This window comes from Gymnogyps californianus, chromosome 7 (assembly GCF_018139145.2).
Source record: "Gymnogyps californianus isolate 813 chromosome 7, ASM1813914v2, whole genome shotgun sequence".
Taxonomy (NCBI): Eukaryota; Metazoa; Chordata; class Aves; order Accipitriformes; family Cathartidae; genus Gymnogyps; species Gymnogyps californianus.
The window spans coordinates 2,079,852-2,107,346 of NC_059477.1; the positions used below are offsets into that span (position 1 = coordinate 2,079,852).

General features: G+C 52.0%; 1 protein-coding gene across 1 annotated transcript in view; it reads right to left on the reverse strand.

The window, feature by feature from the left end:
• Positions 1–271: 271 nt before the first annotated feature.
• Positions 272–27,495, reverse strand: part of SH3BP4 (SH3 domain binding protein 4) — a 36,406-nt gene continuing 9,182 nt past the window's right edge. The window contains exons 2-5 of the mRNA XM_050900308.1: positions 13,501–13,722; positions 8,675–11,037; positions 802–990; positions 272–553 (exon numbers count right to left, since the gene is read on the reverse strand). Coding sequence (XP_050756265.1) covers positions 329–553; positions 802–990; positions 8,675–11,037; positions 13,501–13,618 — 2,895 coding nt within the window. The 5' untranslated portion in view covers positions 13,619–13,722 and the 3' untranslated portion in view covers positions 272–328. The remainder of the gene's footprint in view (positions 554–801; positions 991–8,674; positions 11,038–13,500; positions 13,723–27,495) is intronic.

The following is a 27,495-nucleotide window of genomic DNA, read 5'->3' on the forward strand; positions in this document are numbered from 1 at the left end:
ATGCCTAAAAAAGGTGATCTCTTTTGTGATCCCTCCCCACCCCCTTTAAAGTTTCTTAGTAAGAAATAGTTTAACTGGTATCAATGCCGTATGAAAAGCCATCCCCCCGCCCCGCCTCTGGATGCCTTCACATCAAGGAGGGATGGCTCCTACTGATTTCCAGTCCCGGTGGAAAACTCGCAAACTTTGGCCTCTTAAAACCCGGGGAGAGCAACCTCCGCTTCTTTTTAAAGTCAACTGCTTTTAAAAAAAAAAAAAGGGGGGGGGGGAAAGCACAGAAAAAAACCCCCAGCAAACGAGATGTGGACAAAAACGTCGCTGCAGGAGCTTAGATTGCAAAATCCTCGTGGTCTTGCGGGCTGAAGGCAGCTGCCCGCAGCATGTCCAAGGAGTTGACGAGGATCAGGGTGCCGGTGAGATGCTTCCAGCGTTTGGTGATGGGATTCTTCATCTTGTCCAGCCCGGTGTGCAGCTCCTGGATCACGTCACGGTAGCTGTCGCCCATCTGGCTGCTCCAGGTCAGAAGGAAGTCGTACGCTGGCTTCCACATGGCCTGCGGTGACGGGGCAGAGGGGAGAGGAGATCAGAGCTGAGCCAGGCTGGACGGCCGGTGAGCAAGCGATGCCATCTCCAACACACACCCTCATTCCAGAACAAGCACATTCCTGGGAAAAAACACCTCCAAATTCCCCCAGCGCACCCAAATCCCTTTTATCCCCCCAAGGTGCTCCAGAAAAATGTGCTCTGGAGGTATCTACAACCCTAGGGGACCCATGGAGACCAAGACCCATCCGCTCTCACCTCGCTGTCCACCGTCCCCGTCTTGTCCCGGTGCGGGGCCTCGTAGGCATCCATCTGCTGCTTGGAGACTTTGGCGAGCTTCTCGGCGAGCTCCCTCCAGCGCTGGGCCACCTCCACGGCCGTGGTCAGCAGCACAAAGTCCTGGATGAGCCGGACGACCAGCCCCTGGCAGTCCATTTTCAGCAGGGCCTAAAGGACAGGGGTGAAAACCAAACAAGAGAGTCAAGGCAGGCGGTAGGATGGCAGGTGACCGTGCAGGGAACTCCCTCGAGAAGCCACCCCAAAAATCCTCCCACCCCCTTTCTATCAACAGCCGGTGAAATTAGGCCACCAGGCTCGACAGAAGAGTAATCCCATTAACTGAACGAAGCGCCCTACCCCTGGTTCAACGAGGCTTGCAGCCTGGGCCGGCCAACGCAGCCTTAATTTTCCAGGCAACCCCTCAAGATGTTCAGGTGCTACCATAAGCAGTTTAAAGCATCCCAGGGGCTGAGAAGAACAGATGCCTTCAACCAAGGTCACATAATCCAGCGCTGTCCATACAGCTTGCCTCCCCGAGCCCGGAGGAGCACCATCCTTCAGCACGGACGGGTGGCTGCGAGCCAACCAGAACATTTTGGGATGGGACCTGGACATCAGCCTTGGGAGGGGATGGGCTGGGGTGAGACCCGGGCGAAGGGCTAGTTGACAGCACTACAGGACCATCGCTTGGCTTGGGACGTTCTTGCTCTTCTCGCTGCCCCTCTGCCTTCCCAGACCAGTTCAGAAACCTCCTCCTCCTGTGTCATTTATTGACCTAAAAGCTGAGATTTTCTGCAAACGGTTTTGAAGAAGTGGGGAAGAGGAACTGCAGCAGTCACAGTTTTCTAGCTAGCAATAACTTAGCCAGGAAAAAAAAATGTCGGAGCAGGGTTAGCTCCTATCTTCAGGTACCAAATCACATTAACATCTGCTCAAAGCGGAAAGTGAGTTGCAATAGGGGAAAACCCACCACACAGCCCAGGAAAGGAAGGGTTTAAGCGTCAATTATCGGAGGACAGGATCTGACCAACAGAACCAACATCGCGCTCACCAGGGCGGCTCCATCCTCCGCCAGAGCCCGTGGACTGCAACAGCCTCAGCAGCAACCCCAGCCTCTGGGCAAATCCCACCTCCAACCTCAAGTGGCTACAGAAAGGTGTTTTATATTACAAAACGGGCATCCCCTTTTTAAAACATGGAAATTAAGCTAACAGACCCCAGACTATGCCTTGGGTGATAGTTTGCTGAGTACCCCTCTTGTTTTCCTATGGCCAGATACGGACTGCGGCACCAGCAGACTCAGGATGGTGGCTCCAGGATGGGTGAACGCCAAGAAGTCAGTGTTTCAACAGCAGGATTCGCTTCAATAAAGGCAAACCAGAGCTCAGGGATGCAGGGGACAGCCCCCCCCCGCGCCGAGGGATGCTGAACACCAGCGAGCGCCCGAAGAACCACGCTGGCACACGCGTCCCCATCGGGAACATCACCCACACCTTCACAACAGTGCGGGGCTGGTTATGACAGAAACGGTGGATGCGGTGGTCCCTAACCCGGCCAGAATCCTCCTGCTTTCTGCCGCCGTGGGTCCCGACATCCTCTCCTGGCACGGAGGGTGTGGGCAGACCCCAGCTGGTTTGGCTCTGGGGCAGAAGGAGGGTTAAAGCCTCACACAGGCGGTTTCACAGGCACAGCTGGGGGAGGATGGGAACATCTGAAACCACTCCAGCAATTTGCAAAGCAAATGCATGTTGATTTTTCCCTTATCTGTTTCCAGCTTAAAGCTGGGCTCGAATCTAATTACAGCTGCAGACCAGCGTTTGTTTGCTCCTCCAAAGTGCTTACACTGGTTTCCTGTACTAGGAGAGAAGTAATAAACCCTCTTCTTAAGGAAGCGAGGAAAATACATTTAAAAGAGCATTATTGTTTTTAAAAAGGGCATTAAGAAGCATTTAGATCTCACACCTGCACCATAACCGCTTCCTCTCCAGCAAACGCTACCTTACCACCCAGCCTACGGATTCACCACCCTCTCCTCTGCAGGCGGAGGATTCAGACCGTCCTAAGGAAGGGCAGATTTAGCATCCTCAAACCTGCCTTTCCGGGTGGCTTGATCGCCCGCGTGCAAACCCCGAAACAACCTGGTATTTAGCAAAGCAGGCTAAATGAGCCACTCTCATCTCTTGCTGGAGACCGAGCAGGTCCGAGGCAGCGGAGGAGGCCGTCGGGAGCAAAGCACGCCGCAGGGGTTAAGAAGGATAGAGCTGCAGGAGACTGATTCTCCTCTTCCTTCTGCTGCTCGAAGTAAACAAGAGAATGGCATCAAGTAAAGCAGCTGGGAGGCCACGTAATCGAGAACCATATAATCACTCAAGACAACAGCTTTGGGAGAGACGGATTGCTCCCCGCAGCGCAGCACGCTAACTCTGAAACCTACTGACAGCCACAGAACCACCTACTTCCTGTGCTTTGCCCCTGGTGATTTCAGCTCTCAACACACAAACTATGGGCTGGGGAAAACACAGGAGAGTGGGCAGAGGTGATCGGAGATGGGGACAGCACCAAAGCCAGGTGGGGATGGGATGCAAGAAGAACACACGGCTGCTAAGGTCGGAGCCAAAGGGGGAATATTAGTGGCAACAGCAACGTACTTTTTTTGGCCTGGGCACAACTCGCTCCCTCTGTCACAGAAATACATGAAAGGCGGGCAGACACGGGGCTCTCCTGGAAGCCCTGACTGCCCGGCCGGGATTAGCAGGGCTCACAACAGACTTAATCCTCCAGCAGGCGCTTTTGGGATTACGCTACAATTTCTTTCCATCCTCCTCCCTCGCCCCGGACAAACCTCCCCGGCTAGCTGGGTACACCCACCATGTCTCCATCCCTCCTTCCCCAGCTGTGCTCCCTGCCGAGGCGTGACCCGGGCTGTGCCTTCCCAGCGCCCTCCAAAGCATTTATTTATTAACCTCGGAGCGACTCCGAGCCTGCTCCACCAGACTGGCGCACAGCAAAGGAGGTGGTTTGATATTCAAATCCCAGTTCAAAGAGGCGCAGAAGCGCCTCTAACTTAAAAGGCATGCAGGAGGCGGCTGAATTTGCATCCCGGCTCTGAAATGCAAAATCCCATTTCCCATCCTCTAATGACGGAAACCAGCATCTGGAAGAAAGCAAGCCAAGCTAGAAGGAAGAGGCAACCCCGAAAACCGCCTGCAGATGCATGGCCACCCCTGCCCGTGCCCATCACCGCAACCTTCATGGTCCGCTCCCGACTCCGTGAGCCTCCAGCCCTGCTGCTCGCTCTCCCATGCACAAATACGGTCCAGCCCTGACCCCCACGTGCTCCGGAGGAGCCGTCTGAGCTGGGGCAGGGAGGGCGGGGGGTGTCTTGTTTCTTCCCCATCTTCGGCCAAACTAAAGGAGTAAAAACCTTTCTTTTTTGCCCCGGGAGCAGAAAGCATCACCAAGTTCACATGTGCCCACCAAGCGCGGAGCAAGACCCACAAGGAGGCTGTTATGGAAATAGACTTCTTAAATTAATGATTTTTTTTTTTTTAAAAGAGCATTTATATTGGAAAGCACCCCGGGGGTCCAAGTGTTATCCCGCATTAGTCACCCCCCGAAACGTCGGTGGGGGAAGCGGAGATGCGCTTACCGTAAGCAGTAATATTTAGTGTCCCATTAACCGCTGCAGGGATGCGTGCCAGGGCAGGGATGCAACCGGAGCGTGGCAGGCAGGGGCAGGCAGGGCAGGCAGGCAATGTGCCTGGGGTGGCATCATCCTGCCTGGGACGGCATCGTCCCGCCTGGGACCTCCTCAAACACAGGGAGAACAGCCCTGTGTCCCCAAGGGGCCGGGGAGATCCGCGGGGTGAGAGGATGCTCATGCACAGGCTCCTGCCTCCATCGTCCTTCTCTGGGATACAGGTCAGGTTTTTGGCCGGGATGAGTTGCCTCTGGATGAGCGCTCCCCAAAATAACACTTGCTTTAGGGATTAAACATCCTCGCTTCTTTTGGCTGTCAGCACCCCCAAAATCACCAGTCACGCACACTTAAAATACTGCGCTACACACTCCCGATCTTAAATACTAATTTTTTTTTTTAAAATTTTTTTTTTTTTACCTAACACAATCAAGGCACAGGCTCTGTGGGGTAATTTCCCTGAACATAGTGCCCGGCTGGGTTTCAGGGTGCTTAAGGCATCACTTCTGAAATGACACCAAGTGCCATCAGCCACGCTCCCAAGTGGCTCAGAGAAGGTACCATCAACGCAACCGCAGGCAGCTTGCGGTTGGTTTGGGGTTGGTTTTTTTTTTTTGGCAAGAGCAAAATTGCATGGGAGCAAGAACACAGGGTCTGCAACTGCTGCACCGGGGACGGGAAGGCAGTAAACATTTCCTGCCAGCCCCAGAAAATAAAAGCCGGTTGGCTTATACCGTCCATGGAGCACGGAGCCTGACAACACGACAGCTGAAAGGCATCGGCGGCATTTCTGCAGCTTTCTGTTCATTGATAGGGGCGCAGGGCAAGACTTACAAAAGCGTTGCGCATGAAAAGACCTTGCATGAAGCCTGCGAGCAACTCCTCCTCCTTCTGTGCTGCAAGCAACTTGGCTAGGCAAGGACAAGCCGTGCCCTACGGAAAACATCCCAACCGACTTCAGCAGGGCGCAGCGTGGTTCCTTAGGGGAGCAACATCCAGGATCTATACGTGGGGTGGGGATTTGTTCCCATGAAGGCAGAAGAAAGGCAGGAGTCGGGCTTTCCCTCTGGACCCAAATTCAGCACATGGACTACCATTAGCCAGCAGATTGCTTTGGGCTAGAGGAGCAAGAGGGACCCAAGGTGAGCCACCTTGGGCTGGCATGCTCCGGGCGTGCCAGCACAAGGTCCAAGCGATGGACGCCCTGCTCTGCAGGACATTAAGGACTGTGTGAGCCCACCAGCAGCTCTCTGGGGTCTGCGCACGCCAGGGACAAGCGGTATCTTTTTGGTAGAAGAAAGGCAGCATGCAGAGACCTGCAGTCAGAATAAAGGATAGAAAACAACGGGGGGGGGGGGGGGGGGGGAAAAATCGCAACATCATCTTCTGTATGATATTTAGAAGTAGCCTGGAGAAGAAAAAGCTCATAGTTTCCGCAGCTCTCTGCTGACGTGCCCAATGGCATTCCCAGAAGAACCATGTTTTTCCCAAAGGCAGCGGCTGTTGGAAAGGATGATAAATGCGAGGCTCTATAAAAACACCGTATTGAAAATCCAGAGACAGAGAGAAAACGCTGTGCCTCATGACAGGTCTAACCCCAGCTCCCAAGGACCGGGCAGCGCAGTCACTGCCTGGCCAGGTACCGGTGGCCCAGCTGCAATGAGGTCTTCTCCCATCTGTGCCCAGGCTTTTTTAGCAAGAGCATCCGTGTGCTGCCTGCTTTCGATGGGCAGAGAGGAGGGAGAGGGAGGTTTTTCTTTCTGATGTGATGAGTAACTTCTGAGCAACATTCCCCCAGTTACCTTCACACACCGCTGCTAGCGCTAGATTAGCAAAATAATAATTAAATGCAGATTAGTTATTAACTAGTCATCATGACGAAGGCTTTTCCATCCTTGGCTGCTGGTGCATGGCTCTGCCACTGCAATTTCGTGTACTCAACACTGAAGTCAGATAAGCCTGCTTACTACTTCTCCCTTCACGGTCCCTTTGAGAGAAGACAACCAACTTTAAGATGAAACGGCCAGATCAGCACTTAATCCAACCGGTTCTTCTTGCCAGCAGACACCAGAAAGCGAGTCCATTTGTTACAAACAAAATCAGATTTAAACACAATAAAATACATTACTGCTCTGTTGCCATCCCCTGAAACATCTATTTCTTTTTTCTTCTTAAAAAAAAACTCCAAACAACAGGCTCAATCTAATTTCTCCATAAGCTAAGGAGGATTTGACAGCAGCAAGGGGTTTAGAAGAAGCATCATCTTCCACCGGGAAGGGAGCTCCTCCTTTATTGACAGGCTCAGCCTCACAAAGAACAGGGAACAGAGCTAACGCTCAGGATTAGCCTCCATTCAAACAAGGAAAATAAAGCCTGCTCTGGGACTTTGCACTCCAGGCGTCCCTTGGGGTGCGGGATGTTTTCCTGCAGCTTATGGCCCTCCCCTTGAGTTAGCTGCTCCCCGAGTATCCAAAGAGCCTTATCTTTCCCTTCGTCTCCCCACTGAGGTCTGGCATAGATTTTCCACGACCTACAGACTGTCTGGGACTCCTGGAGACAAAGGGAATAGATAAAAGAAACACTTACAGGTTTGCAAAGCTGTTAAGGCAAACAGCACGAAGCCCTTGGAAGCATCCAGCAAGATTTCATCCCATCGTTCACCAAGGCTAACGATTAAAGGAGCAAACCCTCCTTTGGGGGAACCACGGGGCCAGACACTAGCCTTGGCTACCACGGCGGGTATTTGCCTTCCTGGATGGCCCCAGAAAGAAGAGAGACAACCACGTATGATGGCCAGAAGAACCCCTCAACAGAAGCACTGTTGGTGGCATGACCTGGCACCTGAAAGTCAAAGCTAAAACGTTGCCCCACGGGCCACAAAGTGGTACCGAGGCACCGGGAACTCGTTGGACAGTATTTCCACAAGTAACAAAGGGCTCCGTACTCTTCCTAACACCTTACACCTCATACTCGATCCTCAATTTCCCCCCTTCTTATTAAAAGGAGTTTGGGAAATGAAATACTTCATTCGGCTCCAGTCCTCTTTACCCAGGCTGCCTACTCGTAATGTCATTTCGCATGCTGCTGCCTGCGCCCGTCATCGCCAAGCCAAGCTGTCGCTATTCCTTAATTCAACTGGCATTTTAAACCACATGATTCGCCGTAACTCAGTTATCCTGCTTCTGCGAGAGAGTCTGTTAAGAGGCGAGAGCTGCAAATCTCTTCCAGACATTTCGTCCTGTACATTTCTTTGGCTCACTTCCTATGAAATGCTAGAAATGATCACGAAGATGATTTCTTGTAAGAGACTTCCTAACAGCATCCTAGAAATACTTGCAGGCAGCACTCCCCCAAACGCCTTTCAGGACGGAAGCAAGCCATGCATTTCAATCTGCAACCACGATCCACAGTTGGGTGTAAAGCATCCCAGCTCAAAGGTGCCCTTCGTTTAGCTGCCACTCAAAGAGAGATGGGGCAGACATAACCCGACATTATTACAGAGGAATTTGAGGTTGTTTCATGAAGGCAAAGGTGGAGCATCATTCTTCACAGCAGCTGTAAAACCCCTCTCCAGCATGCTTTGACACACCTGGTGATGCAAAAGTACGTGACCCGAGAGGTGGCTTGCCTACCCCGCTCCGTATAGGAAAAGCTTTTGTGTTTCTTGCCCGTCTTCCAGTTTTCCATCGGTATTGCCTTCAACGATGCACGCTTTGACACTGGGGTTGAGGAGACCAGCAGCTCTCGGGTAACTCCTCGAAGCGTGCATCATCGAAGGCTGAAACATAAATACCCAGCAGCAGGGACCAGTCGAGTGCTATGAAAACACTGGACCAAAATCACCTTGATCTTGAGGGGCTTCAGATCAGCTACCTTCCAAAGCAAGCCTGTTGGCTGCCCTCACACAACATGTACCTATGGTCTTTCACCCAGCGTGTCCCTCATTTATGGCCATGATCCCATTAAACCAGGAGCCCACCAACATGTACAACCGCAGGGCTGAACTTCCACCGAGCTGTGCCGAGCAGCCTGCAGAAGACCTTAAAAGATGGACTTCATTTTCTACAGACTGAATTAGGAAACTTCCACCTCCCATTCACCCTAATCACTCTGCACAGCAGGGAATTAAGCCCCCTCGTCAGACCTCAGACTCACCGTCATCAGCTCCTTCTGGAAAGATTTCCTCTCCTTGCTCTCGGCATTGTTGCAGTCTTCCTTCAGCTTCTCCAAGACGGAGGCCACTCGCTCCGGCTCGCTGTCCAGCTCCGCTCGGCAGAAAAACGTGAGCGGCAAGTTCAAGTACCCCAGCGCATCGGCGAAGGAGCGCCAGCTGCTGAGGTTCTCCATGAGCAGAGTCCTCACGGAGGCATAGATGTAGGTCAGGAACTTGCAGGGCCTCAGGATCTGCTCGAGCAACAAGCTGGTCGTGAGATCTGGCCCAGAGAAGTAGCTGGGCTTCACCTTCCCAACCACCAGCACGTTTTTGGTGTGCACAAGGCCTATTTTTCCCTGGTAGTAGCCAATATACCACTCCTTGGTCCACAGCTGCCCTTTTAACCTGATCTTCTCCTCACTGAGGAGGGCTATGACGTCTCCTTTCTTGTACTCCAGCAAATAGTGATTCTTGCTTTGCCTCACCACCGTCTTCAGCAGCTTGCCGTACTTCAAGCTCAACACTGGCCGGTCCTGAAAAACTGGATACTTGGCGGTGGCAGCCAGAGGTGAAAGGATGATCTTTCCAACCTCGTTCTTCTTGAGGAACCGCCTCTGCCCCATCGGTTTGATGGCACTTTTCGGAGGTGGCTGTGGCGTCTGGACGCAGAATTGGGTCAAAATGGCATCCTTGTCATCCTTGACCTGTATCCTTAGCGTGAAGTCTGAGAGCTCGTTGGGATCGTGGGACGCAATGGGGAAGATAAGGCGGCTGACCTTGCCCAGCTTCATCTGGAAGCCCCGCACAATTTTGGCTTGCTCGCTAGCTTTCACCTCATAGTTGGTCATGTTGGAGAACATGCAGAGCTTGAGATCCTGAGGCCGGGACAGAGCAAACTGATGCTTACCCCAGAGCTGGAGGGCGACGGGAGCCGGGCTGTGGGACTGTCTTGTGACCTCGTTCACCAGGAGAGTCTTGGGCGCGCATTCGTGCCCGAACATGGCCACGACGGTTTTAAAGGAAGGGTGAATGTGTTTTGGGCCGTAGACGCCAACCGTGATCTTCTTGCTGATGTAATCCCAAACGGTGTAAGGGTAGAGGATGTTCTGCCCCTGGGCTACGGCCGCGATGTACATGCAAGGCTCCAGGTTCTCCAGCTGCACCTGGATCGTGTCCCCATACGAATAGCTCAGCTGCATCGGCGTGTACGGCCCCTCTTTCATGTCGCTCCGCAGGCACTGCAGTCCTACCAAACTCTTGCTCATGATGTCATTCTTGACCTCTGCTGACACTTTCATCTCCAGAATGATGAAGGTTTTCACTTCCATATTGCTGAGTTTGATCTGCAGGACCGGGCTGATGGTGCTACACTTGTCGCTGTTCAGCTCCAGCGGTGGATCCAGCATCGCTTTCATGGAGATCTGCTGCGTCTCCCCAGGGCACACGTGGCCCTCTGGCACGTGGATGCTGATGTTGGTGTCTGGAAGCTGAACAGCTCCACCAGAGCTATCCAGCTTGCAGACAATGTTGGTCTCCACCGGTTGCGTCTGACCCCAGCCAGGATTTTGACCAAGCAAATCCAAGTCATGGCAAGACCGAGCCAGCTTCCTGTGGTTCAGCCACGCCGTCCTAAAATCTTCCCGGCTCTGGAACTGCTCAGGGGTGGGAGACTTCAAACCGCTGAAGAAACCCGACGATGCCGGAGCATCTGACTTGGCCTGAAGAACAGACAGTTCAGACAAGCTGTAGGAGCGTTTACTTCTGAAGAAGGGATTGTCCCTTTTCACAGGCTGTTCCAGATCCAGCCTGTTTGTGGATGGAAACTCATCAAAAATGTTACCCAGGCTGCTATTAGCAGCCGAACTGGACATAGCTGAAGTAGGAGCCCCCGTGTCAAAGAGCAGCAAGTCAACGGCGACGTTGGAGTTGGACTCTTTGTCCGAGCTGGGCACTGTTTGCAAATTCCCATTCAGAAACGGGTTCGTCTGGACTCCGTTCAAGAACGGGTTGTTACTGTAGGTTTTCACAGAGTTTCTTTTCACGTCAGTCCATTCTCCAAGCAGGTCTAACTCCTTGACCCCCTCGTCAGGGCTCTCCAGTAGATTGTCTATCATCCCGCTGTCCGTTAAGGAAGAGTTGCGGTAGTTTACAGGCTGGACGTAGGAGGAAGGGATGTAACCCATTTCCGTGGTGTTGTGAGCGTACCACCACTCACCTCCCGACATGTCTAAGACATAAAGGTGGTCCCCCTTGGAGAACTTCAAAGTGGTGAAATTAGTCGGACAGTAATCTTTGATTGCTATTACTTCTTTCGCATTTCCAAAGGACGTGGGATTGTCAACCAGCAAGGCACTAGGAGAAGGCACTGTGAAGCCAAGAAGAAAACAGCACTGTAAGCAATCCACAGGAGAGTCAGAACTTACTTGCAATCATTTATTTCAGGTCAGCAATCCATGCTACTTTAAGCGGTGAAGTAAGGTCATTTTACGACCTCTCAAACCTGCAGGTATTTCCGCCCCCCCCCCCCCCCCCCCCCCCCCCAAATTTTTAAACAAAACTTCTCCCTCCGCTACTTCCGATACATTCACGTTCCTCTTCCCCAAAGGGTTCATGATCTAAAGGGATGGGCATCGACGCTGCTGGGAAGAGACAGGAGAAGCAGGAACTTGTTATCCTCCCGATGCAGTCAAATGCCTTAGCCCTCAACGTAGGGCCCCACGCAGCTGCTCCTGTACGAGACACCAGCGTCCCACAGCCTCGCTAAGCTCCCTGATGAACGATGCGCAAGAAGATGTGTTGGAGGGAGTTTTGAGGGAGTTGGGAGTAGCTTCTTATCAGCTCTCCTTTTCACCTGGCGTGCTGGGATCTAAGCTCCTCCGGGCACGCGCTAGAATGGCAGGCACCCCCTTAAATGTTCACATTTAAAATAAGAGAAGTTAATTGGGGGGCGGGTTTCTCAACGATTGCTACATGGGAAGAGCCATTATCCTACCAATTTGCTCAGCGGTATCTCAAGGTCTTTGGCCACCAGCTCTTTAGCACTGCCATTGTACTCTCCGTGCAAATAGTTATCTGTGCTGCTGTTGGTGAATGCCTCCTCTTCAAAGAGATTACGTGATAACCCAAGGTAACTGTAAACCCAAGATAACTTTCCAGCGCAGGCTAAAAGTGCTCTCGCTCTGCCATAACCCCTCTCCTCCACATGTGAAACGTTTCAGCGTAAGAAACAACTAAGGGCATGTCATACTCCTACTTTTTCACATCACACCAGCCAAAAACCCCAGCATCTCACTCCTTTTACATAGCACCTATATTTCAAAGCTCCTCAACAAGAATTAACTCCAATTCTAAAGAAGGTCATGTAGTCTGAACCCTCAGAAAGAGGCACAGCATCGCCCTCCTGCAGCGCTGTCGTGGTCCTAGCAGCAGCTCCAATGTCCCTTTCAGCGGTGGCAGCTGAAAGTCATTTTGCCAAGGGATCCCAGTTACAAGCAAAACAGCTAGGTCAAGCCTATAGATGTTCACGCTGTCACCGTATTTATTGGTTTTGCTCTCACTTTTAGGACCTATTCCTGTATAAAGTACTAGAAACAAGCTGCAGAGGATGTTACATCGACGTTCAAATGTGTGTGATCTGGCTAGACGGACCTAAGAAAACAAGGAGAGCTGGATTTTCACCAATACGGAGCTGCAAGAGAACTGGGAGAGCACCTGCTTCAATAGGCTTGAGAGCTCTCCGGAGGGAAAAGGGGGATTTAAGAAACACAGGAAGCCCCTAAAATCCCGGAGATGAAGGGATGGCAGATCAGAGTGCTAGATCAGATCACTAGCTGTAGGCTGGCAGCACTTCTCGGACACGGAAACTACAAGGCAAGGGAAGATACAGACGAGCAAGAAAGTCTTTAAATATACGCTAGGGATCAAATATTAAGAAGGGAAGAGTTTGTACACATCCTAAACAACTCATCGTTAACCCACTTCCTCCGCCAGCAGGTAGGCAAAGTCGTGAGGACATTTATTCAGCGTAAAACTATATATAAACTCTGTATTGAAACTATTTTGCCACCCTGGTAGGAAACCACTGGTAACTCAGCGCTGCAGCTGGAGCTGGCTGCAGGTCGGGGCATTTTTGGTCTCCCCATCCCGTCGGATCAGATGGGCAAGCGGCTGTCCCCGTGTGTCCCCCCCAAGCTGTGCACGCAGCCGGCGCGGCGGCAGGGTTAGCAGGGGTGTGCTGAAACCAGCAAACCCCTTGGAGAATACGAGTAATTCCTATTTTTCGCATTAAAAACAATCTAATTTGCAGCGAGAGCGTTTGATGTTCGGGTCTCTTCTTGCTACGCCTGCAAAAGCAATCGCTTTTGTGCATATTTATTTTTAAAGGCCCTCGGCGCATGCTAACTTCCACCTGGAGTTATTTCTTGGGATCCGTTTCTGCCGGGGGGAACAGTAATTCCCCTCTCACCTGAACACAGCTTTTATGCTGGGGAAGGTAAATACAGCTGAAGAAAAAGCAATAAAAGGAAGAAAAAGGATTATTCAAGCAACCTGCAAGCTCCCAGCTCCGGGGAAGGGGAAAACAAACCCTTGCAACCACCTTGTTGCCGTCACCTCTCTTGGCTGCTGGATCTCTTGGTGTCAGGTCCACGCCTGTCCTTGCACCCGTGGACGCGCTCGTCAGCGCTTACTGCTCTTCCCCATCAGCTGCCATCTGCTAGTTATCAACCAACCCCCTCCTGGACCCCAGGGGAGAGAGGATGCACCCTAATTGAGGAGGGGGCACCGTCCCCACCCATCCCGTGGGGGTCCCCACCCGCCCCCTCCGCACCTTTGACGTCGCAGAGGCTGGTCTCGGCGAAGCCCTCGCCGAGGTCGATGAGCGTCCCCTCCGACTTGCACCGTGGCAGGCCGCCCGAGTTGGCTGCCCGGATCCTCTGCGCTGCCATCTCCGGCCCGCCGACCCCGTGGTCCCAGGGAGCGCTAGGTGGCCATGGCTTCTCTGCGAGCAAAGCCGGCTACGGGGAGCCCAGCGTCACCTTGGGGAACCAGCCTGGGGGAGAGAAACAAACCCCAGCACGTTAGCAAAGGCTCCAGGTCCCACCATGCCACCCACTCGCCGACGACGCTCTCCCCAGGCACACGCCCGCCCTGCGGTGCCGATACAGGAGAACATCCTCATGTTCTCCGTAAAGCATCATGAAAGATAACCTGGGTGCTCCTAATAAGCACAGCACTGCCTACAAATCACCGAGGCCTCTCACCAGGCGAGGACAGCCTGGTCTCGCACGATGCTACCGCTGGCCACCACCCCGTACAAAGCATCCCTCTTGCCTTTAAGAGTTATTTGGGGATCCGTTGCTCCCAGGCTCATAAACTGGTCCTTCTCCCCGTTTCATAAGAGCTTTCAGGGCATCTGCACATTGCTGTAATACATATTTATAAAACCATCAAGTGCTCAGATGCTGTGGGAGCCCCAGGCAGTGGTTTGCAAACACGGAGGGCTTTTTGCACGTTCAACCCGGTCATCACTCTCTCCCACTGCAGCACCGGGATGTCCTGGGATGGGGACTAGCTCTTCCCGCTTGCTTCCTGCATCCCTCCCCTCGCCCAGCTGACAGGGCAGGGACCAGGCAGAGAAACATCCCTTCTTGCACTGACTGCCAAGCTTCACTTGAGGAAAAATAAAAATAAAGGGGTTTTTCCTCCTTTTTTTCCAGAAACATTTGCAAAAACACTTCCAGAAACCCTGTGGAAGAGCAGCTGCATCAGCACACCCGAGCTGAGAGGAAAATTAACCCATTTCCCGCTGCCCACAGAACACGCCGGCACTTCGACTGCCAACGTCGTGGCTGATGCAAGTGCTGGTAAGACCTCCTCTGATGTCACCCATGTCCTCTGGAGCTTCGAGGGTGGCCAGAAAGGCCAGGAGCATGTGGGTGAGCAGGCAAGCCTGGTGCCTCCTCTGCTAGCTGAAGGCACGGCTGGAGAACAGAGCCTGAGCCATGCTTCGCTCCGCCAGGTTTGCAGCAGGGAGTGGGTATGCGGTCTGATGTACCTGCCATCATCCCGGTAAATCCTGCCATCATCCCGGTAAATCCTGCCATCCAGCATCCCTATGGACATCCCTACGTCCTGCTCTCTACAAACCTGCCACAAAACTCCAGCCTGGCTGCAAAGCGCAAACAGCTCTTAAAAATAAAGCCCTGTGCAATTAAAAGTCACATCCAAATCCCTTGCTTTAGCCTAGCACCCAAAGGGCTTTTCATCCACTCCTAACGCTGTTTTTCCTTTCTCCCCCTCCCATGCAATTTTTTTTTTCCTCCCTCTGCTTGAAAAATCACATCAAGCAGAAAATAACCCCCAAACCCAAATTCCTTAGGTGGGAACATGGAGCTCATGGAAACATGAAGACAAGCGCTGATGGCTTGGGCTGCAGCCGGCCGTTATTAAACCAGCGCGTTTCTCTCCACCGGCACGGCAAGGAGGAGCAGCAAGCCCTGAAGGATTCGGTGCCCTTTTCTGGAATGCAGTAAGAGGAAATTTGCAGGGGAGAGCCTGAGCAGGAGATACTCCAGCCTGCTTGAAATGCTTCCCAAGCCATCCCCCGGGCCGGTATGCCGGGAATGCGGTTAGCTGGAAGGGATGCACCAGGCTCCAGCCAGAAAAGGGAAGGGAGAACTTGTGTGCAAACGCTTTTCCCTTTGAGAAGAGCATTGTTTCGGGTCCTGCCGGGAGCACTCCAAGGGGAGATGTCTTGGCAGGCATTAAATACAGAGAAACCAGGCTTTGAGTCAAGACTGTGCTTATCAGAGCCGGGCCAGGTAAGACAGGGGACTCGGAGCTGCCATCAGCAGCAAGAAAAAGCAATAAGCAGTCAGTGGGAAGCAAGGAAGGGAGGAAAGACACTCTCGTTAGCTAGCACGGTTCACCACCTATCCAGCTCACCCCTTCGCAAAGCACCACCAAGGCAGGCAAGGGTGTTGTTTCTAATTAATGCAAGGCACTGTTTGGGATTGCACAGTTTTCCACCCGGCATGCAAAGACCCTAAACACTTACTGCCTCCCCCTAAAGAGACCCTGCAGACATTAGGTAGGCTCTTGTAGGTGGTTGTTTTTTTTTTTTTTTTTCTCCCTAGCTGGAGGGTTCAAACCCTCCACAGTTACACAGGCAAAAAAATCCAGCACGAGGGGCACAGCGTCGTCATCGCAGAAATAGCTCAAGTGGCAAAGTTTTCACTAATTTTAGCGATGCTTGCACACAATCCTGTTAAAAACCAAAAACCACTTTGACAGCCCAAAGGTCGCTCCTGCTTGGTGAGCACCGCACGAAGCGAGAAAGAAACCAGGGACGGGTTGGTGATTTCTCCCGTGAATCAAAGTGCAAGCCACGAATATATTTTTAAACACCTGCCTGGTAGTCCAGTGCCAAATATTTTTTTATATCAATCATTACAGCGGCGCACTGCCAACTCTCACCAACAGATCCACACGCCTCGCAGTGCCTGGCATTTGCAGGGATGCTCCCCCATCCTGTATTTACGTAACTATACGGGAAGCTTTATGCTAAAGGTCTGGACAGATGTGACTGTGTGGAAAAACAGCTGGAAAAATCCCCCCTACACGCACCCTCCAGTCTCAAAAGGCAGCAAGAACGTACAGCAAAACGAGTGATCATGAAAAGGTATTTCCTCGCCCAAAAGCAGCAACTTGGCTGCGTCTCAGTCCATTCTGGATGTAGCAAAGCTCTCACACACACAAAAGGATGGGGGTGCGTGCCCCCGACAGCTGGGCTTGGGGTGGGAGCCGTGTTTTGGAGCTGATGGTCCCAGGGGATGGACCCGAGATGTTTCTGAATGCAGAGGCAGGACAGATAACCAGCAAGCCTTCAAACTCGGGCTACGTGAGAATAAAAGTGGTCAGTTGGGAGCAGGGTGGGGGGAAACAAGGGTGGACGGGGCAAGATTTGTTTAGAAATCACTTCTGTAGCCACGGCTGAGACAATGGTCTGCAAACTCCTCTGAAAGCACTTTAAATATAGACTGGGATTAAATATAGACTAGGAAAAACCCAGCCCCATCTGTTTATCCAAAGCCATAAACAGCATGCGAAATGAAGGGGGGGGAAGGAAACCGGTGAGCAACCAGAGCTCGCCCCGCACGAGCGAGGAAGGCGACAGCGTCTCGTCATGCAACCAGCTCAAAGGCGCCCGCACCCACTTTTCACACCATTTTTTTTCCTCCCACGAGGGAAAGGCAATGCTGCAGGGTCAAATCCAACTGTGCAAGCCAGGAGGACCTGCTGCATGCTTCCCCCATGCTGACGAATCCAACAGGCAGCTATGCAGGCAGCAGCTGCCCGGGTTGGGGCTCCACGCTGGTTACACCCTACGGTACCAGCTACGTCACTATTCTTTCCAAAATCCTAAATAGGCTTTGCTGAAGGTTGGGCAACGCTTTAGGGAAGCCCCGATGAGCACGTTCCCATGGCTGCTGGCTGGCACCCCGCAAATCCTCACCAGCTCCCTGGGGCACAGAAGCGGCAGGGATGGTGCCGCCCTCGGACGGTGCAGGGCTGCAGGGCTTCTCTCCGAATACCCCTTGCTCCCATGCCGGCATCACGTGGGGTGACACAGTGGCCGTGTCACCTCCCCTCCCCATCTGCTGGGCTTCTGCTCCCCGGGGACATCACGGGACGCCCGTCCTGTGAGTCACCCGTCAGGGGAACAGCAGAGCTGTCTCCAACAGGGACTTGCTGAGCATGGATTTAACTTTGCATTAGCTGGGGCTATGAATAAGGTTTTTGAGGAGGGACAGATGGAACATGCAGACCTAGCCGTGCTCCTCTCTGCAGAGAGGCTGGCTACTTCTCAAGGTATAGAAACGCCGTCATGAGCAAGCTGGGGAGCAGCGAGGATCTCCAGGGTCTTGAATCAGTGCTCTACCTGCTCCTGGATCTCCTCTTCACCAGGCACAGAACAGCAGCAGGTTTGGGGAGGGACTAAGGCTGGTGACGGTAGCAACTATAAAAAAAACTTGTTAAAAAAAACAAAACAAAAAAACCCAAACATCTTTTTCCCGCGGCGTTTGAATGCACAGCATTCAGCTTTCGAACAGCAGCATTTCCTGGCGTGCAGTGGCACAGAAAAGGTTAAAAATAACTTCTGCAAACTGTCTGGTATGGCTTAGCCCAGAAACACAACCGCAGGCTTTCCCCTCCCAGCTCTGCAGACCCAGGGGAGTCCCCCGAGACCCCCTGGTGCAGGCTGATGGTGGCACGGCGGGGCCGGCAGCAGACCCCCGTCCTCCCCGATGCTCCCAGCTCCATCCATCACACCAAGCTGGTCCCGATGGGATTACGGTACGGACCCACCTCCGCTCAGACACTGAGCTATAAATCAAAGACATAGCATGGGCATCCGGCCATGCTCAACAGGGTTAGCAGAGAAAAGCAATCCCAGGAGAAACACTCACTGGCAGCGTTAAGCCCCGTGTCTGCAAGCAAAGAAATGCAATAAAAACACAGGAACACCTAAAAGTACAAACCCCAAAGGTGGGAAGCAGGATCTGCTGCTGGCCAAGGGGAGGTCTTCTCCAACAAGCACTGACTGCAGCCCAGCATAGGTGGGAGAGGATCCCTCCAAAAGCCTCAGTGATGGAAAACTCCTGACTGCCAAGAATTTGGGCTGATAAGACCCGGGAGGGCTGGCAGTGCTGGGCGGTACCAAGCACCATCAGGGCTGGAGATGGAGCCAGGTCCTTCAACATGCAGCCAAAGCTAGGGCAGCACACGGTACCTGCCACCAGCAAAGGGAGGTGGAGAGGACTGATGCACATCCCTGCCCATCCCACACCTCCCAAGCCCTCCCTGGAGCTCCACCAAGCCAGGGAGCTGCAGGGTCCATCCCACCCCAGCACGCACATGTCCATGGGAAGCATCAGGAACAGGAGTCACCATGACACAAGACGGGTCAACCTTGCAATAACTACCATACCTGCATGCCTGGGTAACGCATAAAAAGCCCCTCAAGCCCTAAGCTCATGGTACAAAGTTCAGGGGAAACCTTCCACCTACTCTTGGCCACAAACTGAAAGGTGGGAAGAGAAGAAAGAGCTTCTAATCAATCACTCATCATCCTCTTCCCACGCCAAAGCCAAGACCAACTCCAGGCACTTGTTGTTAATGGCTTTTAATTTGCCTTTTCCTTCTCCAAAGTCAAGCTCCTCTGGCTCTCCTACAAACATAGAAGTGGTTTTGGAGGTTTCTTTTAAAAACAGTCAGCTTTGCTTAAATACAAGTGAATTTAACTTTTTGTAGCTCGAAATTCATTTCCCAGAGCCACAGCGCTACCCACAGAGCCCATTCATCCTACACAATGAATTTACTGAAAATGTTGCTTTTATCACAGTCACAAAACCTTAAGTAACTCAAGACCACGGAAGCAGTCGCAGAGGAGACTCCTCCTGGAAACCCAGGGGACATGCACAGGGGACACCAGCCTTGCTGGTAAAGACGGGTGGGGAAGAGCTCGCTGCTATTGTTTTTTTCCCCTCCAGAAGCTGGGGCCAGGCATTTTGCACATTTGATACCAGCAATGCTGCATACCCTGGTGATTCCTGACCTTGTCGCCTTTCTCTTATCTCCTCCTCCTACTTTGCCACTTGGGCTTGCAAAGCCAATGCCTTCATCTTCAAAAAAAACCCAATCAAAACCCAACCAAAGGTAAACCACCCCTTAAGACAACACAAGTTCCTTGTACCACAAAGAACACATTAGCGTGAACTCACGTAGGTCCCAAACAAGCCTTGGAGCTACTGATGCACCAGAACAGAAGACATGTCATTTTTGTCCCTCTTCTAGCAAACGAGAAGGGACTTGTGGAAATATTGGGACCTCCCATCACCTCATCTCCCAGGGGTTTGCTTTGGACCCTAGCCCCACCGTGCATGCCAAGTGGCGGGGATGCTCGCACCCAGCATCCCTGCTCAGGCATTGCAGTGGCAGCAGAACCGGCTGAAAAGCACAGCCCCGTGCTGCGTTGTCCCCTCCAGCCCCTGCCAAGCCCTATGGAAAAATCCTGCCCGCGAGCTTAAGCTTGGCTCTGCTCCTGCTGGCTGAGCCTGCTGCCAGGCAAGGGCAAGCCAAACATAGCAGGTTTGATGGGGCAGAGTTAGAAGGGAGAAAAAAAGAAAAAAAACCCACAACCAAACGTAATTATGGCTAAGCATGTGTTGCCAGTGTCTCCTGGTACCTGGTGTCCGTCACAGCCTCCCTGATGGGGACGTCACCCTTTGCGAGTGAAGCAGGAAGGACGGGAATGTCGCCTTTTATAGCAACAACTTTGGAGCATGAGTCCCGTTGGATATCCATCTCCAGCGCTGACTTTCAAGTGACTCAAATATAGATTAGGTGTCTTCGGCGGGGCGGGAAGAGAGCTTTCCCTGCAGGACCTCCTGCTGCTGCCAAGCACGGGCTCCAGCCCAGCACCCACCCACTGATTTCGGTCACCCGTGTCCCATACAATCAGCCACCAAGTCAGGAGAAAGCACTGCAGAAGCCAGCGAGACTGGGTCGAGTACAGCCCAAGAGCCACTCGTGGTAAGGCAAGTTGGATGTCTTGGCATCAAGCAGAGAGCAGCACAGATGTGCTGACTGCCAAGGCACGGGAGGTTCCCAGAGATGCAGGTACCACCCTCGAGCATCCAGAACAACTTCAAAGCCCTCCCCAAAATCACTGAAAACGGTGCCACTGTGGCAAAGGTTTAAAAAGCCTGCAAGCGCAGGAAGGTGCTGGCAGTGCTGTACGCAGCAGGAACCCTCATGAGGTTTACAGGGCCATAAAAAGGGTGCTCCTGGGCTGACAGTCCAGGTCCTACCACCCGACAGCAATGCTTCCCAGCAATAAAACCATTATACACTTGCAAGTCCTGATAATATAGCAGGGAAGTAAATAAAGTTGTATTTGCTTCCATGGTTTCAAGGCTACCACGGGCTGCAAGACTAGTCACCCCCTCTGGCATCCCCAACAAAACAAGGCAGAGGGATGTCTCCAATCGTACAGTCCTTGGTGCAGCCGATGCTGCCGAAACCCCGGCACAGAGAGCTGGGTACCTCCTGGCACACCCTAAGAATAGACTTCTCCATTCCACAAAACTAATTAAAAAAAAAAGTAGTGTCTGCCCAAATATCTCATGCTGAAGCAATGCGACCAAAGGAGAACACCCCAACAGGGACCCCAACAGGGACGCTCTGCCCATTTTGCAACCTGAGCTGGATCTCTTGCCCAGGGGAGGACTTGGTCAGTCTTTCCTTGAACCCACGTGCATTTTTTGGCTCCGCGACGTCCTTCAGCAATTAGCTCCACGGGTCTGCTGCCCGCGTGGTGGAAAACCCACCTCCATCAGGAACGGGCTCTCACCAGCTCTGTCTGACGTCCACTAGCCCTCACAATCAGAAGAGGCAGAGTTCAGTCCTGATCCACCCTCTCCCTACTGTCTGCTCAATGTTCTTCCAAGAGGAAAAAACACTTCCTAATTCAGGTGGGGCAGCCCCAAAGGTGTTCTCTTTTTTTAACAGGGAGCTGCGGATGGACCCTCCTCTGCCAGGGCAAGGAGTTTGTTCCAGCCAAGTCCCCCTGGGGACCAACAAAAACATGAAAACTCAAAATCATATCCAGCGCTGAGCTCCCAGGGGTTAAACATAAAAGCCACAAACCTAAGTTTAAAACCCTTGGAGGGAACGGGAGCCCAGGAGAGCACCTTCTTCCTCCAAGCTCTTGCAGGCCCTCCAAAGTCCTTCGCAAGCCCCAGAGCTCAGTGAACGGCCGAAGCAAGACTGCTCCTGAGGGACGCTTTGGGTCAAAAGCAAGGACCAAGCGCCTTTCAAACCAGAGGAGCTCAGATTTGAGCCAGATCAGGCAACAGCACAAGCTCACGCAGGCAATCGGTGGCGGAGGAGAAATGAAACCCAGATTTTCAGAGCCACAAGCCAGCTGCTGGCCACAGAGAGACACTTTTAAAGAAGAAATGGTCTTGTCTGACAACAGACAATCCCACCCGTGGCTCATAGTCATCATCCTCTGCCTTGAAGAGGAGGAAAAATCTCTCCTTTTCTTTTTTAAGCACTGCAGACTAATCGGCGGGTTAATCTAAGGGCACGTCTGCACCCTGGCACATACATCCGCACGAGTTGCTCCGGAGCAGGGATGCCGGACAAAGCTCTTCGGCTGTTGCCGGCACCCGCTCTGCCCGCTGGTGGCACACTCTCGGTTGATGGAGGAACAGTATGAACGCTGTGCTGTGGCCCTACCTAGGATCATCACCAGGAAAAAGCAGACACACTGCTCCCCGTGTGATGCTGCGGTGGAAGAGACGCCATGGTCACCCACTAGATCTCAGGTCAACGTCCACGAAGAGCAGACTAAGGGCAACCGCGGAAAACAAAAGGAGGGGAAATGGTTTCCCGTCTCCACGGGTGCTGCGAGAACCCTCTCATTAATACCTGGTGCACTTGAGGGGGGGCCACCCAAACCCCTCCTCCCCATCTCAAGACACCAAATTAACCAGGGCAATGAAAACTTGAAGCACGGTAAAAGGCTTTCATTGAGAAAATCTTGCAGCAACTCACTATCATGCTACCCTCAGGGCCACAGTCCCGGCAGTGCCTCCTTACTTAGATAATTTGGATGCTAATTTGGACTTCAAGAGCTGTCAAAAGCTGAAGCAACGGAGTCCCTGAAAAGCTGTGCTTCCCCCAAGTGGGGATGATGACAGAGCTTTAACTGCATCAACACTTCAGAGCCCCGTCTCCATCACCCTTCACTAATTTCGTCTTTGTCTGATGGAAAGAAGTAGCTGTTCCCAGCTGAATTGCTGGTGCAAAGCGCAGAGCCATGTGCTCTCCTTGTTCTTGGCTGCACTGTTGGGAAACCAGTCCCACCAGCGTGACCAGAGAAGGGCAGGCACAGGAAAGTCCCTCGTGCTGCCGGCTGGCGAGGCTGGCACCATAACCGATGCAGCGACACACAGAGAGGACAACAAAAAGCTCCAGAGATGAGCTAGCTCCAACTTGCCTGTAGACCAACACATAGCCAACTCCATGCAGCTCTCCCTGCCCAAGTACTCCACCAAGACATTTCTTTTCCACACTGACCGCTTCCTCGTGCAAAGAACGTCAAAGGCTGGAAAAAAAAAATCGGTCCTGCTTGGTCCTCTGGACTTACCTGACCCGCTCATCATCTAAAAAGAGAGGGCTGCGTTCAAGATGCAGATGCTGTGGGCAGGATGGGCACGCGGCAGCCACCCATGGGTCACCCAAAGGGTGACTTTGTAAGCAGGTAGCCAGGACACGGCCACAGCCCCCAAGGTCAGCTGGACTTGCTCCTGACCTCAGTCAGGAGGTCCATTTTAGGGGGAAAGAAAAAAAAGAGGGGTTTTGTTCCCAGCTCGCTGCCTGAGCACACCCACGGACACCGAGCAGCCACCACCTAGCAGCCAGATTCTCTCGCTAATGAATAAAACCTCTTTGGATTATCAAACCAAAGAACTCATTCAAGCGACGAGCTCGTGCAAAAGCTTACCCTTGATGTAATGTTCTTACACACCTTGCTGATTAGTCCAGGTACTGACCTGTTGGTGGATTACACGACACCTTCAGCTACGCTGGAAATGCTGACAGGAGCCAAAAACCATCACGAGCCTGAGGTAGGCTCAGAAACAAATGCAATCAGCGCATTGCAATTTCCTCAAAACAGCTTTTTTTTTTTTAAGCACTCATCCTTGGTAAACATTTCCAAACCAGATTCCCCACGATACTTGGGTTTAAGCAGCTTAACCGTTTGCTGGAGCTGACGATCTTCTCACAGGAAAGCAACGTGCGGGGTTAAACTGGACTACGGGTTGCTCGCTCCACAGGATGCTCCACGTTTGACCCAATCCCTGGTCCACGAACCCACGCTGGAAAGAGGGCAAGCTCGTTGGGAGCAGTACCATACCTGGACAAGCAAACCCCCGGGTGACGATGCCATTCGGGAGGCGTGCAGCAAGAAAGGGACGTGAGAACAGACGTCTGCTCCAGCCCAGAGCGTCGATTAGGACATGCTGCAAAAAGCCCCCCGTCTTCCGATTCGATCTCACCTGCAAATCCAGCGAGTTGCAGACTCATCCCAGAAAGCGTTCCTGCTTCAATTCAGAGCATGCTTTTAACACCAGGCTCATTACATCGGCACAGAAGACCACGTGGCTCGTTTCAGGCGGTTTTCGGCAGCAAAGCCCTTGCCTTAATTTAGATTAGAGCTTGTCCACAGGTGGGAATTAGCTTCCCAGGTGCAGGCAACCCACTTCTGCCAGCCAGGAGGGTGTTCGAGATAAACCAAAACAGGCCAGTGTTTAGGCAACACAAGAGCAAACACCACGCCTGCTTGTTTAATTAGTTACCCCTGAAATTAAAGCCTGTCAAACTGCATGGAGGCTTTGTGCAACCTGCAAATTAACTAGAGGGGAACGCAACCTGGGGGTGAGGGATGCCAGATATAATCCAAGCCACTGGCTCCAAGGACTTTCTGTAACATCAACAGTGCCATCCATGAAGGGAAAAACCCAAAATTTAACACCACCCACCCCGTCCGTCTGTACTTCAGAGTTTGCTGTTTCGGTCTCGCCAGGTTAAAAGCCGCTCGAGCCCATCATCATGGGTCAGATGGCTGATGATAAACCGATTTCATCATCTGAAGACCCGAACATTTATTGGAAGGGTTTATCTGCAAACAAAGTTACGCACTTTGAACTGTTTAGTTTCACGTCAGTTAAAAAAAATGCATGAGGCCCTTGTCTGGATGCTCTTCAAAATTAACGTGGCATGAAAGGAGAGCCCAAGTCCATTCTCTGCAGCCTCCACCATGTGCAATGTCAAAGACATGCTGCTTCTCTGTGCCGGGACACCATCCTCAACAAAAAGGGTGAGCCATTTTGGGGAAAGATGCCCCTCTCTAGCAAGATGCTTGGGCACAGAAATAGTCATTTACGTCAATTTGGCAAAATCTCACCTTTGCTCAAAATTGCTCTCGTTGCCGGACGAAGCAGGGTTGAACCTCAGACACGGTCTTTGCAGTGTTGGTCAACAGGTAAAATTAAAATGATACCTGAAAGTCATCTTAAATTAATGGAAGATTTTTTTCCCTGCTTAAAGCAGAGCTTTTGTGGTTGAGTGGAGTCGGTTTCTACAACTTTCTGCATTGCACTTCTTCTTGCAAGCACAAAACACCCTCCCGCGTGTGCATCAAACCACGGTGATGCATCTTCGCAAGAGCATCCCCTAAAAAATGGGCAACTCCAAGCCACCGCAGAGGGAATATTTCCAAAGGGCAAGTTATTCCCTCTATGCTGTCTCCAAGAAGTCGGCCCCAGGCGAGGCTGTAAGGAGATGTACCTGCCCTCCCTTCTCAAGCCCAAGACGCGAGGCCCCGAGGAAGCTCAGAGCCTCCCTGTTCGAGCCCGAGAGCCGGGTGCTCCATTCATTCCCGCTGAGATTTCGAAGTTAACAGACCCCACCGCTGAATTTTGGATTACTGCAGCTTGAATTAGGGGTGAAGCGTTATCAGCTGTGGTACGGGGTTGTCTTAGGCCAACACAGAAGCACCCGCATTAGAGGAAAAAAAAGACGAAGCCGTTGCCGACAGCCGGGCAGGGGGATACAGAAAAGCCCAAAGCTTGTCCACTGCCTCTAGAAGAATGCCTCATTTTAGAAAGTAAGGACTAAAATCAGGTTAAGAAGCCCCATGTATTCAGGGACAGATGCCTTGGGGCAGCTGAACGTTGGCCATGTGCGGCAAAGAACCTGCCCCGTTTAGTGATTTCTACGGAAAGCAACTTCAATCCCACCGCCAGCTCTGCTTCAAGGCTGCTTTTATAACTACGGTGATGTGTGCATTTTAATTTTGGCTCCATATCTAAAGCGTGGGTTGGGATCTACAAGCAGCAGGCTCTTGGCTAGAGAAGACAATTCCAGGTACAACCAACGTGCCAGGGCACCATCCACGGCCACCTTCACCGACTCGCCTAGACAACACCTCCTTTTCTCAGCATCTTTCACACCAACACCCCAGATTTTCTTCCCCGCAGGATCAAGCTGTTCCGTATCTCAATGCCACTCGCGTCCAGAAGCGCAGCAGATCTCGGTGCCAGTGACGGGGCAGCTCTGCAAGGAGAAGCAGAGGAGGCAGCAAGAGCTCTCCAGGAGCTGAGGGATGCTCTCCAGCACAACAACCAGCTGATGCCCACATGCAGCCTGCAGGACTTTGCTGTCAAAGGGCCATGGTCAGGCCAGAATCAGACATGCTCTTGACAGGAAAATTTTTTAAATTAAAACTTGCTTGAAGTGACACATAAAAGAAGTGAAATCCCAGGCACAGCTGATGCACTAGGACAGATTTATATTTAGAAGAACTACTTAAGTACTCGATCAACAGGAAAGAAATGGAAACTTTCTTGGCACTGTCCAGAAGGAGAAAAGAAAACCAAGAGAAATGGCCACCGCCACCCGTTATTACTAAGGGCAACACCCACCGGCATTTTAGCCTTCCAACTCTCCACTTTTACACTGAATTCAGCCTTTTTTCCACGCACGATCCCAGTAAACAACGTTTACAGCTCACGGAGCCCATGTAAAGGCTATCAACCAAAACACATCACGTGCATTCACAAGACAGCTGGCATTATTTTTTTTTTTTTTTAAATTTAGTCCTTACTACTGTCAGCTTCGTTTCCAACAGGACAACTAACAACATGTTAGTACTTCAGCATAAAACAAATACACCAAAGTGACCAAAAAAAAAAAAAAAAGCCATTTCCAAGTCTCTCAAAACTGAAGTTTTAAGAGAGATAAAGGAGACCACCAACATAAAATACAATCCTTCAAAATCTGCTGTTTCTTCTGCCATATTATTCATTTGGGAGCTTTTTAGTTCAGAAGTCAGAGACGTGCTTAGCCGGATATCCGATCGTTTCCTGGGCCTCATCCCAAATTTCTCCAACATTACTCACATTTTTTTTTTGCGCAGGAAGAGGGATGACGATTTTATACTTAAAGGCAAAAGGGAGGAAGAAGCGTTTGCAGCACTATGCAGGAATTATAATGGTTAGCCTCAGAACTCTGGGTCCAAATGATTCCCACATATCCCATCCACAGAAGGGGAGAGAAAGAAGGCTGATGCCTGGACTCCTCTGCCTTTGCACTGCTTGGGACGCGGGGATGAGCTGGGACCTCCCCAGGCCATCCAGGTGGGACCCCCCCAGCGCCAGGCGATGGATGCTCAGCCCAAAAAAAAAAAAGATGCTCTGCATACAAACATCCTGGCAGCGACCAGCAGCATCACCTCCGCCCGCCAGCCTCCCCGCAGGGAATTACCCTCTGCCCTGCTTTCGCAAGCCGCATTGCCTTAAAGCAGCCTAAAGCCAGGAACCACCTGCCCTTTCCCAAAGCAAAACGCCTCCCCTTCCCCCTCCAAGCGAGGGGACCATCTGACGCAGCGCCGGCATCACCACTTTCCCCGTCACAATCCCGTAAAAATTAGGCCAAACTGCAAATGTTTTTATTCCTTTTATCCTGCCTGACTGCAGAGCAATCTGGACACAGTGATTTTTTTTTTTTCTCCCCACTCCCCCAAATGCACTTTTGAAGTGTTTTTAGAGCCCGTTTTTGGAGGCACGTGCACCACGACTGCAGAGACCATGCTTCAACCCTCAGATTGTACTGCTGCAGGAACCCAGGCAACGCTGATGCTCCGTGCCTCAGTTTCCCCCCCCCCCAGAGTTATCCGCTGGTACCCAAA